The 13,400-nt window shown below is 42.8% G+C and overlaps 1 protein-coding gene across 1 annotated transcript in view; it reads right to left on the minus strand.

Annotated features, from left to right (window-relative positions):
• Positions 1-5,153: 5,153 nt before the first annotated feature.
• Cpb1 (carboxypeptidase B1) overlaps positions 5,154-13,400 on the minus strand; it is a 30,834-nt gene continuing 22,587 nt past the window's right edge. Inside the window, exons 10-11 of the mRNA XM_015486965.2 lie at positions 7,339-7,423; positions 5,154-5,523 (exon numbers count right to left, since the gene is read on the minus strand). Coding sequence (XP_015342451.1) covers positions 5,336-5,523; positions 7,339-7,423 — 273 coding nt within the window. The 3' untranslated portion in view covers positions 5,154-5,335. The remainder of the gene's footprint in view (positions 5,524-7,338; positions 7,424-13,400) is intronic.

Consider the following 13,400-nt stretch of genomic DNA (forward strand, 5'->3'; position numbering starts at 1 on the left):
TTTTAAAAATCAGATCCCTTATATTTTCCTTTCCAAAACTCTCTCTTCACATTGGCGAAAGTATAGATGGTTACATATGAAACACCTTAGAGTCATCATGATGCATTTTATTATCAAAGAAATATCAATGAGCAGATGCCCCATTATCTGTAGAGCAACAACAACAAAAAACGCTGTTCCTTCCTCTTCATCTGATGGGTGTGTGATATAACTTCAGATTTCCTGATCTTCCCCCACTAGGGACTCCCCATCTCAACCCTGAAGATAAGGAAGAGGAGGGCTTTACAAATGTCTTCATGTACTTGACCTTGACCAGGCTCATCAGCTAGAAACACCCAAAGTGAAAGAATGCTTGCTCCACTGCTTTGACTAAAGGTGTGTTGGACTAGGCACAGTGGAAAGGCAGAGATGGAGCTGGCATTTAGGAAGCTGCACCCTTGGAGGGGCTCTCCAACATGAGCTGCAGCCCCTGAGCAGGCTGCCTGCTAATGGCTCTAACCAGTGCTTCGAGAGAGTCTGAGATGGTGCAACCCGGGGACGGGTACCTGGTAGGAGCTAAGAACCACACTTATGGCTTCTAAGGCATGGTCAGAGATTTAGTGTTGGTGACTGCTGGGTGCAGATTGATGATTGCCAGCACATACCACAAGGTAGATTGAAGTAGTATCTGTGATCTTTAAGGATAGAACTTCTCTCCCTATTTATTTTGATGTGTACAACTTCAAGAAAAAAGTTTTTTTTTTGATGCTGTAACTTTGCTTTTTGGAGTTTTAGTTTTAGACTCTAAAAGTTACAAATGATCACTGAAAATAATTTTGCAAAATACAGAGAAGTTGAAAAGATGAAAACTAGAAATCTCCCTTAATTCTAGCTTTCTGATACATTTTGTTGACACTTTTGCTGTGTGAGGGGTTTTAACACTATGGAGAGGGCTTCAATTTTCTGTCTAAGGAGAAGGACACTTCCATTTCCTTTGGGGATCTACATGAGTGTTTTTAAGGACACTGGTATCTCTCAGGATAAGATTCTGATGATAAATAAAAGAACATCTTTAGATCCATAATATCTGTTGCATTTCATAGTTGTCTGTTTCTGAATAAGATGTGGCCATGTAATGCATCTAAACTCCTTCCCACCCTGCCCCCATTCTGTTTAGTCTCTGTTGAAAGTTCAATAGATGGATTTCAAAAATGTTCTAGAACTTTCTCTCAAAGTGGGTGCTATTTCTTGGCACCCATATAAGGTTCATTGTAATTCTCTATTAACAAATCAAGACTTATAAAAGGTTTTGTCATATGTATGGGGTAGGATGAATGTTTACTGGACATTGTATTGTTTTAGGGTGACTATGTAAGACTGTGGTGTACCATAGGTGAAACTAGTCTCTTTAAAAGGCAATTTAAAGTTGAATGCTTCACACAGCAATAATTTTCCATTTTTTTGAGCTCTGTACTCCTGGGATTTTTATAGTAGTGACAGTTATCTAGCCACAGTTTAAAATATCACTTTATTTTTAACTATGCTTTTCTGTATGTCTTTGAACGTTATCACTATAAAGGAAATGTCCTAGAAAATGGAAATGAAAGTTCTCTTGTGATTTAATAGGATCTTCAAACAATTCTCCTCCTTCAAATTCAATCCAATAAATTGCTAGAATAGCTTTAGATATCCCATTGAGGGTATGTTGAAGGAAAAAATTTGATGCTTTTAGTTGTGGAGGTTGGATTCTTATCATTTCAAACAAAACTACCTTGTAAATGCAGCAGAGAAAGTTTTTCTTCATTAGTTGTGGCAAAGGTGGCATTTCTGGACATGTCTATGGATGCGTGGGTCGGGTGAGATTCGGGGGGAGTGCCTACCTTGGTCCAATGATGCCACAGTCCGGCTGCAGCAAAATAACCGGGGGGTGACGAACAACTTGAGTAGATTGATACAGCAAGAGTAGGAGCCGTTTATTGTAGGACAGGAAGGGTATATATACATTACACACAGCTTATCTTAATTAACATAAACTAGATACATCAGTCAACCAATAAGGAATCTCCACACTTAATGGCTCACTGGCGTTACTTCACAAACCACTCCCTCTGAAAAATGCCAGGCGCCATCTTGACTTGTTTACAGACCTTAACACAATGACCTGGCCTAAGAGACTCATCAAAACCTTGCTTAATCCCCAAATTTACTTGGTAACTTAGCATGCTTCTTCTCTTCCTTCTGGAAACTCTGTTTGACCAATTCATAGAGCTCAGCTTGAAAAAACAGATAAACATGCGGCGTTCAATTCTTAACATGCAGGAGTTCAATAAATGAAGCCTAAAAGTCAGTTGTCTTAGTCAGCTTTCTGTCACTGTGACAGGAATACCTGGCAAGGACAACTTATTGGATGAAAAGTTTATTTTGGCTCATGGTTCCAGAAGTTTAGTCCATGGTAGGTCCAGTCTAATGCTGGGGGCCCAACGTGAGGCAGAACATCATGGCGGAAGGGTGTGACGGAGGAAAGCTGCTCAACTCATGGCAGGCAGGAAGCAGAGAGAGGAAAAAGAGAAAAGGCTGCAGGGAAGATGTACCCTTCCAGGGTATGACGTCAGTGACCCCTCCTCTAGCCATGTCCCACCTGCCTATGGTTACCACCTAGTCGGTCCATTCAAACTAAGATGCACTGATTAAGTTAGAGTTCTCACAAGCCAATCATATTACCTCTGAATATTCCTGCATTGACACAGGACTTTTGTAGGCCATCACATAACCTCAGTCTTGCTTTTTTCTAGCTACACCATTTGAGAAAGAAAGATTCAGGGGGCCATTCCTGTGTTCACTGTTGTTGTGTGAAGATGAAAGGAAAGGCCCATTGGCTGCTGTACTGGCTCTGAGAGTAGGAGCTGATCAAAGGAGAGAGGACGAGAGCTGCCCTCAGAGCCTGAGGCTCTTGGGTGGAGCTCTTGGCCATCTCTCGTCAGCTGGGCAGCTGGGCACCAGATTCTACTGCACTGGGCAGGACTAAGGCAGAGTCTGCTCTTTCTGTTTCCTGGGTTTAGCTCCAGCAAATGGGATCCCTAGACAGCAGGCGGCCACATTTTAGTAAGTGGGGCAGGAGCTTTAGCAAAACTGTCTCAGTGCAGGAAGTCTTAGACATGTGGGAGTCTAAGTGAGAATATTTACATATTTGCTTGCCTATTCTGTTTTCTTCTCCTTAAAAGTGCCTTAGAATTTTAGAAAAGCCTACAGATATTCCTAATTGATTTATGCTGTTGTACTGGGGATTGAACCCAGAGCCTTACACATGCTAGGCAAGCACTCTACCACTGAGCTACTTCCCCAGTACCTTTTTAATTTATATGTTAAGACAGGGTCTTGCTAAGTTTCCCAGGACTGGAACTTGCCATCCTCCTGCCTCAGCCTACTAAGTAGCTGGAATTCCAGTTGTGTACCACTATGTCTAGATTCCCTTTTTATTTTTGAAGGTAGTCATATAGGATTTTGGTGAATTGATTTATCCCCATGATTTCCATACTTTAGGCCACAGCATCCATTAGTAAGGGGTTGATGTTATTTGATAGAGACGGCGTAAAGCAGAGCCCTGTGGAACAGGAAGTGAAAAACTGTCACTCAAGTGACTGTGGTGGACTTAGCCCACAGTTGTAATGTGAGTATAAGTGAAGTAGAGTGGGGGATAGTGAACTTAGCTAAATTACACCTTTTTTTTTATTACTATCAATGCTTCTAAGAATCCATGGGAATTTATTTTTTTGCAACAAAGATCTCTATCTAAATGATACATTGCTAAATTATTTTGAAGATGGTTGCTTGACAGATTGTAGCAGTTGCACTACTACCATCTAGTGGACAATTAATGCAATTAATCATTCTTTGGCTTGATAATTTCCAAATTGTTATGACTCCAAAAGAAATTCTTTTTTTAAAAAATTAGAACAGGGCGGGGGATGTGGCTCAAGCGGTAGCGCGCTTGCCTGGCATGCGTGCGGCCCGGGTTCGATCCTCAGCACCACATACAAACAAAGATGTTGTGTCCGCCAAAAACTGAAAAATAAATGTTAAAATTCTCTCTCTCTCTCTCTCTAAAAAAAAAAAAAAATAGAACAATGTTATAGATATTTTAGCCTATTATGCTCAATGTGGAATCCTATTTTTCTTGAATCCACTTAGGGGAAATAGTTAATATTTTGTTCTATGATTTTAAAGTAAGAGATGCTCCCAAATTATAACCTAAATAAATACTATTCTATTTTAAAAATTGGAATTGGTGCAGTCCTTTCGCACATGGGCACATCTGCTTATAATTCCGGATGGGATCAAGCCACGTGGTGAAGAAGTCACAGAGTGGTCTTCAGCTTCTTTCCTTGGCCCAGCTGATCCAGCCAGGGTGCCTAGCATTCTCAATTGCCCTGGTGTGCAGAAAAGACTCTTCCCATGTCATTTAAACCTCACATCTTCAGTGGTTTCCTTTTGTTCTCAGGCCAGTGTTCCAGGTCCTAAACACAACTTCTAAGCTCTCCTGAGGTCGACCCTGTTCCCCTCCCCCAGGCCTGCCCATGGCTTCCTTCCTTCACTCTCCCTGTTCTACCCTTGTGGCTTATCTTCCGGCACCTTCCATGTCCAGCTCACGGTGACTCATTTTGCAGGTTGCAACACTTCTTTGAGAGGGTCTTCTCTCCACATCAGGAAGTAACTTCTTTTTCTTTTTCTAGAGTCTGTCAATCATTTATTTTGCTTAATGTAATTAAATAACTAATGATTGATTACATTTTTTTTTGCTTAATATCTGTCTTCTCTCATAGCCTGTATGCCCAATGAGGGCAGAAGTGTCACCATGTTCTATTTCACTGTTCTGTCTTGGAGTGCTCGGCACAGCTCTCGAAGGCACTAGGCAGCTCATTATAGAACCTGAACTAGCTCAGGTGAAAAGCCAGACCAAGAGGCACCTCCTCATCTACACCAGGGTTTGCAATGCTCCATTTCCCTTTTTATTTCTTCTCACTTCCTAAGCACCCCATCATAACCTGTGCACTCTGCTAATGTTGGCTGGCTGCCCAAAGACTTTTTAAGTCCTCTACAGGTGACAGTCACTATACACAGCTTGCTTGTTCAATCATACACAGCATTCCCCCCACCAAAGTAGACCATCTTCCATGTTTTGCTTTTACAATGATTTGTTTTATTGTGATCTATTGTAAAAGACCCAAGTTTTCAGTAGACACAGAAGTTTAAAGGAAAGATTAGGATCTGTAAAACCTCCGAACAAACAAAAGTAAGAATTCAGGATAGACCAGAAACGCACAGCGAGGGTTCTGAGAGAAGGCTCTGGAATTTTCCACTAGTACAGGTGTTCCAGGACGTAGCCAGCCATATGCTTGACTGCTAGCAAGGTCTCCTCACAGGTTGCCTGGATCTGGGACTCAGGAAGCAAAAAGCCATGTCTGCCTTGATCTCGGAGTTCAAAGGTGAAGGCATATTTGATTCCTTGGTCATAAGCCCAGTCATCAGAGCCGCCAGCGGCAAGGTCTGAAATGAGCAAATAGCAGGGGGGGAAAAAAAAACCCTTTATGTGCAGAAAGGAGGTTAAAATTATTGTCATTTTCCTTTTATATTGACAAATATTTTGCTGTGTGAAATATTATGGGTAGATCAACTTTTTAGTAAACAGGATCACAGAGTTTTAAACACTTAGTCAATCTTACCTCTGGATATTGAGAGTGACATGTTGGACACTCCAGAAAGTGTGTAATTTGCTGTACCCAATTCTCAGTATGCTTATGTGCTAAGGTGCACTACACCGCTTAGTATGTGGTTTGATTACAAAATCTACATAATATCTGGGAAAAGAATGTGTAACTTCTAGGAAAGTCAGGAAAACTGAGCAGTGGGTGGGAGGATCACTGGACTCCGAGCCCCGCAGAAACTGTACTGAAGGATGGAACGGGAGCAGCCAGAGGGCAGCGCTGGGCCTGCGTTTCTTTATCCTCCATGTCTAACGTGGAGCTGGAATAATCGTGGCTGGCATCCATGCAGTCAGCAACTCATTCAACAGTTGCCACTGACATGTAGACCACGTATTCATCCATTCACTGATTAATCTACTAATTCAGTCAACAACTCTGCAGCCGCCACTGAGCTGGTCATGTGCTCAAGTCCAGAGATGACAGGACAAAAGACAGATGCTGCCCCACCCTGTAAGTGTGTCCTGTGTAATGGAAACAGAAACCTCATGGAACTAGTGTGAATGGCGTATAGTATACAGGAAGTTCACACTCTATGAATAAGTGAGTTATTTGAAAAAGTGAGTTATTTAAAGAAGTGAAATATTTCTATTAGAACTTCTTTAGGAAAAATATTTAAATTTTTCAGTTTTAAAAAACTGAGAATATGGAAAATTGTATTCTATATTGAGCTTAAAAAACCCCCAACAGCTCAGGACTGGAGCTGGACCATCTGCATTGCGGGCTCCTTGGTGACAGGACTGGGTCTTATTTATTTATTTATTTTTGTATATATTTCTGTTCCTTTCAGATTTGGGGGCAGAAAGAAATCACTTGAGGGAAGAGGAAAATAGAAAAAGAAAAAATTGAAAATGGGTCCCGTGGAATGTGCTGTTGCAGAGAAGGCTGATCTCTACAGCATCCGGGCCCAGTGATCCAGCCCTGCCCAGCTCTCTCGCTGTGTGTCTCTTCCACGTGCTTGCATCCAGTGGGGACTGCCAGAGGGGCTTCTCTACCCCCTCACAGGCAGCCTGTGCCCCAGGGAGCCCTCACACTGTTGTCTGCCTAGCCAGGCAAACATGTCCGCTATGCTTTCTCCCAGCAGAGGTCCTTCCAGGTAATGTTCTGGGCTGTTACCTTGGGAAGTGACCCTGATACTGCAGGGCGGATTGGTCAGTGTGTTCTTCACTTGTGCATCCCCGTGTCTTAGCTCTTAGCGCCTGTATCACCAGCTCTGTCATAGCTCTTAGCGCCTGTACCACTTTTCCTGCTTCCCTACTGTGGGTTCTTTGAAGAATGCACTGGTCCCCCTCCTTCCCTCTCTTCCCTGCGTCCTTCCCTCTCTCCACCCTTCCTTTCTCTCTACACACCCACTGAGTGCCTGCAACACCCACACCACAGCTGCTCAGTAGATGTGTATAGAGAGCAAATGTTTCTGTGGGTTGAAAAACGTTTCTTTCTTTCTCTCTCTCTTAACAGAAAAATGATTACAGCGTTCATAATAATCACTGTAAGGCAAAAACCACATGCTTTAAGTGACTGGAGAAGAAAGGTGCTGGGAGCCATTTGTTGGCTTTTTTGGTGCATTGTCTCTTTCCACAGCTGGGAAGCCCAGACTCACAAATTGTGGTGGCTCCGGGGCCGTAGGTGTACTTGGTGCCGTGCAGCGAGGCCAGTTCCTTCACAGCAGCTTTAGCCAGGGAGTTCTGCAAAGGAACCAGTGACAACTGAGCAAAGACACACACCATAAGGAGACACGCTCCCCGCACATTATGTTCAAGGCCATGTCTGTCACATTTTTAGGTTAGTCTTATGAACTTATTCAGTGCCTGTTTTGATTTTTTCCAGCTAACTTAGTCCCATGGTCCAAGCACTAGGAGAGGACATCTCTCCTAGACGCTGACTCTCAGCTTCTAGATGTCTCATCTTTGGAGCTTATGAGAGAAAAAGGGAGGTCCTATGGCTGCATGTGGAGGTTGTCTGTTCTTTGAGCAAAAATCAAACACATGAAAAAAATTAAATAAAACCCAAACCAAACAAAAAACCACTTGGCAACACGGTGGTGCGATCATGTGAATTAGGGCAGGAGCGCTGGATGAATGATTGGCCTGTCCAATGCAAGGTTCAGCGCCGGCAGAGAAGTGCTCAGGAATTGGCAGTTCTAATGGTGGGTGGTAGTTCCAGCTTGGAAGAGTTTTGGCCTGAGGAATTAGAGAACATTCATTCTGTTTCAAAAGCCAGAATGTTTGAATTTCAGGATTTTAAAAAATTAGTATTAACTTACATGCATTCTTCTTCTTTTTTTTTTTCTTCAGCATAGCATCTCCTTTTCACAAGAGCCATTGCTTTCTAGTCCCCTGCACACAACTCCTAAGAGATGGGCTGTCTACACCACCTAGCAGCCCTGCCCGTGCAACTGCCCGACAGGCTACTTGTTTAAGTAGGCACTTGGAAAGCAAGGCCTGACTCAGCTGTCTGGGGAGCACGGATTGGAAAAGTGGATTGTTTACTACAGGAGGATTAACCATAATTCATTCTGGTTATGAAACTTGCTGTATTTCATACTTTGGCATCATAATTGCTTCTTGTACATATGCTGGGAAAACTGTGAGGGTGGTGATGTTATAAGAAGAATCTGATTTTTTACAGAGCAGGAACTTTCTTTTCTCCTTATTCTAGTATTAAACCTGGTTTCATAGAGTCTCCTATCAGAGTGTTGAGGGCACTGTCTTAAGACTTCAAGGATCCCAGATCCCAAAGCATTAATGCTTCATCAAATAATTGGAAAATTTGGAAAGAATTATAAAATTTAGGTCATGATTTTCTGCTCTGGCCCACTGAAATGATGCAACTAGTTTCCTGGAACTGACTTCTTATTCTCAAAGTTTTAGATCAGTAACTTGAAAGTTTTAGGGCTCTGTGTCTCTCTGTCTGAGCTGGAGAAAGAAGACGTGCTTTCTGTCACTCTCTGGACTCTTTACTCTTGTGATGTAAAGACATCACCCAGGTTGCTTAGCCTTGTAACCAGATGCAGGAGTCTTAGATCTTCCTTTGTCTCTTCATTACCGGGCCTATTGTTGATTGAAATCAGAACACTCTACAAACATTGCATAATGTTCAGGATGGATCTAAAACCAACTTTTAGAGATACGGAACCTGGTAAGGCAATAGTCCTTTTGCTAAATAAACAGTATGTTTTTCACTCTTTTATAGTTTCTTTGACTTGGGATCATCAAAGGAAATCTCTAGCTAGGTATTTTTTTTTTTTTTTGCAAGGCAAAGCCTCACATCTCCAAGAACACCTGTTCCATCTCCAGCCGCCTTCCTTGGGCTTTCACTCAAAAAAATTTTTTCCCCCTTTAAACAGTGAATTATTATTTAGAGTTATAAATAATATAATTAGTCAGAATTATTTTCAAATGGGAAAAGTTCCACCTGTGAGAAATTATAAAGAAAAGTGATACTGGAGGTTTCACAGTCCTTGTTGGCATCTGTTGAACTCACATGTCAATTCACCTCCAAGTCTCTCTACACAGTTATTGGAATTATTTAATAATTGAATTTGCAGACCGTACTCAAGGGTCCCCTCCCAATATGTTTTCTCTCTGGACTCACCAACTTATCAACCTAGTCATGACTGCTATCAGGACCACACAAAAATGCACCATTTGCCTTTCCTCAGACTAAATTCCGGGCCTGTGGAGTGCCAGCAAGTGCTTTCTAAGCGTTTTGCAGGGATCTGTCTTTTGGAAATCGTGGCTTCTGTCTTTGAGGCTGAAAAAGAATCTATGATTGAGGTGAGCTCAGGAAGGCTGCCGTTGACGTCTGTGTCTGGCCCCCATGGAGGGGGTCCTCAGTCTCTGCTTCCTCATCCTCCTCTGCTCTCTCATTTTGACATCTGCATTCCTGCTCATCTTCCAAGGTGACCCTTGGCTGCACCTTCAATGGCTCCATCACCTTCTATTAAGTCCAGCCTCTTCTTTTGGCAAACAGTGTTACTGTGGACTTGTGACAGCCTTCTCTCTCAAGCCGAGTCCCCCCTTGTCCTGTGTTCCCATGCCCAGCTTGAGGCAGGTGTTCCCAGTGGCTTCCCTGTACCCCTTCCCTGCCTCCTCTTATCTCCATTCCTTGGGGTACCCTCCTCCCTTTACTAGAATCCTTTGCCTCTCTTTGCTTACATGAAGAATCCTGATTCTTCTAGATTCATCTTCAGACTTCTTTGTGGGGACTCGCCTCTTTTCAGAGTTCCTGCCACTCTGAGCTGCAACCGGTGGTGTATTCATCCATGATGCCCAAAGGTGAGCTCTTCATGGTCAGGGATTCTTGTGTCTTCATTTGTCTCCTCAGCAGATCACTCAGTACCTGGTGAAGGTGGGCTACCTGAGTCCTATGCAGGGTCTTAGGGGCAATATCAATGGGCACAATTTGAGTAGGGGTACAAAGTGCTGAGTGTTGCAAAGGCCACACTGTGACCCACCTGAATGGAGATGGGGTGCTGGTGGAGAGCACAATGGGACCGCAGAGTGATGGTTGGTGGGCTGCTGCATTTACATACTGACATCTTCTGCCTACTTTTATTTATTTTGATTAGTTAAAAAAGAAGAAAAAGAAGAGTCGCCTGTGGAGCCTTACTCTGAGCCCCTCCAAAGCCAAGGGACAAGAAACAAACAAAGTTAGAACAGACATGAATCAATGAAACGACCATATTTTAAATTCCAATGATCTTAACAAAAATCCCTGGAATCATGTGGGTCTTTCTTTTGAAAAGTTTAAATAATTTCACAAATGTTACTCATTTATCTTCCCAACAGTATCTGTCCGCATTTCATCACCCCAGAATTTTCTAGCAGAATGGAATGCCATGTGGGGCAGTCCGCTCAGTGGGAATGTTCCAACCAAGCTGGATGACTGACCCCTGCCAGGAATGAGAGAGAGAAAAGGTGATTTTTTTTTTTTTGCATTTACGAAAATGTTAGGGTGGTAGCTTCTTTCCTCTGTATGTTTCTGTGAAAAGGGACTAAGATGAGTGACCGAAGACCCAAGAAGCGATAATGGCAGAGAGCCCTGTCCACACCTTGAAGCTCCATTAAGGACATTTCCTATAGAACCTGCCACCAGAAGGATGAACCTTCCATTCTTGCTCAATAGGTTCAAAATAAGAACTAACATTTACATAAAACCTGACGCTTTTAAAAGAGCTCTTGATAAGCACTAGATATTTTTATCCCCATTTTACAGATAAAAGACTCAAAACTCAGAGAGGATGAAAGAACCCGTCCAAGGGCACACAGCTCCATAAGTGGCAGACTTGAGCTAGGTTCTTCTTTCTTTAAACCCTGTGCTCTTTTTCACTTCTCCTCTTGGCCTTTGAATACTTCAAAAGAAGTGTTGCTGGAGCTGGTTTTACCAATTGTAAAGAACAGAAGGAAGCTAAATATAAATCGGCCTCAGAGCAAACGGCTTTCAGTCAAGGCCAAACATGGCTGGCCTTTACTAATCCTCAGATATGAGTTTCCTACCACAGCTCATGCACGTTCTCTTTTGTCATCTGCTTCCTTAAAAAGAGGCCTTGGTCCTAGAGCAAAAGACAAAGAGTCCAAAATGTCACATCCAGCCCACAGCCCAGGATGGTTAAGGACAAAGCAGGGTTGGGCTGCCCCAGGCTCTAGGTCCAGGTCCTGGTGAGATGAACACACAGAGGTTGTTCTTTTCCACTGGCCCTCTTTCCGGGTAAGTTATGCTAAAGAAGCCCCTGTGTCATGGCAGCACACATAATCCACATTCCAACCTGCATCTCGCAGCCCGCATCATATCAGGGGCAGCCTGCTCCAGTCCTCCAGGGGCCACTGTCACTGGGCAGGAAAAACAGAAGCCCCAATCTGACAGTGAGATACCACAGGGTTCAAAGGAAATTTCCTTCAGAACTTCATTTTGTAACTTCAAGTCCAAAGTTTAACCATCCCTGCGGGTAAGTAAAATGCTGGAGGCTTCCAGGTGATCTTCAACTGTGGCTTCCTGCCTTCTGTCCTGTGGTAATATGTAATGCACACCAAGGGACTAATAAGAAATGTCACTCTTATAATTTTGGTGCACGAAGAGAAGCACTTCAGATCTGTAAGCAGGCACTGAGGAGAAAGAACTTGGAACTGGAGAAAACAAGTTTCTAAGAAAGAAGGGGCCCTGAGATTATAGAGGGGAGAGGAGTCCAGCAAGGGACACTTGGTTTGGGAGAGCAAGGCCTGTGCTTTCTGCAGAGCCCACCAGGAGTGCGGGAATGTGGGAATGTGGGAACATGGGACTGCTTCCACTGATATAAACCAAATTTTTTCTTTGGCTTGATCGGCCTACATATTTTTCAGCCCTTTAAGAGTCAAGGGAAATGTGAAATGTGAGTCAGCTGAATTTTGCAGTCTGGAGTTTTTTTTTTTTTTTTTTTTTTTTTTGTGGAAGTGTTGCTTCTCCCAAATAAATTTTAAAAATAAGCACTGTACAATAGGGATGTGCCAGTCTCTGGCACTTGAGACCATCAGAACATTGTGTACTATTTTTGAGGAGGGTATAAGATCCCGTGGAAGCCAAGAGCCTTTGGCCAGGAATGTGACTCTGTTCTTATCTTTGTTTAAAGCAGCATTTCTCAATCTCAGCTGGCTTGACATCTTGGGCTGGATGGTTCTTTGTTGTGTGTGGGGGCTGTTCTGTGCATTGTAGGATGTTTATCAGCTACCCTGGCCTCTGCCCACCAGATGCTGGTAGAACTCCCACAGTTACATCAATCATAAACATCTCCAGAGCATTGCCCAATGCCCTTTTGGGGTGCGGGTGGGGGCATAATTAGTTGAAAGGGAGATAAAAGATATAATTATGTCAAATGTGAGTTCATTTTAGGGAATGAATTAAGAAGAAAGACAACTGTTCTTCAAGGTGCTCTGAAGACCTGTTTTTCTGCTGATGTCCCTATAGGTGTCTCCAAGACACTTCTGCTAGGTCAGTCTTGCTGCAATATTGCTTTACCAGTAGGTTGGCAGATTTAGCAAAAAGTACAGGCATTCCAGTTAGATTTAAATTTTAGCTAAAATATGAACTTTTTTTAAAGCATAAGTTTGTCCCATGAAATATGTGGCACATACTTAGAATAAAAAATGATTTGTTGTTTTTCTGAAATCCTAGTTAAACTGGAAGTCTCTTCTTGGACCTGGCAATACTCTTTACCATGTCCCTGGCTCCAGGACCAGCAGTGACAGAGGATTCATTCTGACATTCAAGTCCATCTATGACCTGATAACTTTATTGATCACCCCTATTCTTCCCTAGAAAGAGCATTGGAAACAAACTGACCTCTGTATTTGCCTTCTCAACTCCCTTTATCAGTCCCACTGGTGTATATACCCAATTCCTTCCTCTGCCCAATTGTGTACTGCTCTTGAATGGTTTCTGGTATCTGTAGTTTATAATTTCAGCAAGAGCCTAAGTTCTCAATGTCAGGAGCCATGGTTTATGATGAGCACTGAAAATCTGATGATTGCCTGATAAACCATGTCCTGACCAGGACTAGTAGGACAATTTTATCAGGCCAAGGAGTGACCTTAAAAGTGTATAATGGTACAGCAGCAGTTGGTTTCTTTGACCAATGATATCCTGCTATTTCATTTGAAACTTTTTGCCGTTTTTGCAAGATTAGAAATT

This window comes from Marmota marmota, unplaced genomic scaffold (genome assembly GCF_001458135.2).
Source record: "Marmota marmota marmota unplaced genomic scaffold, marMar, whole genome shotgun sequence".
Classification (NCBI taxonomy): domain Eukaryota; kingdom Metazoa; phylum Chordata; class Mammalia; order Rodentia; family Sciuridae; genus Marmota; species Marmota marmota.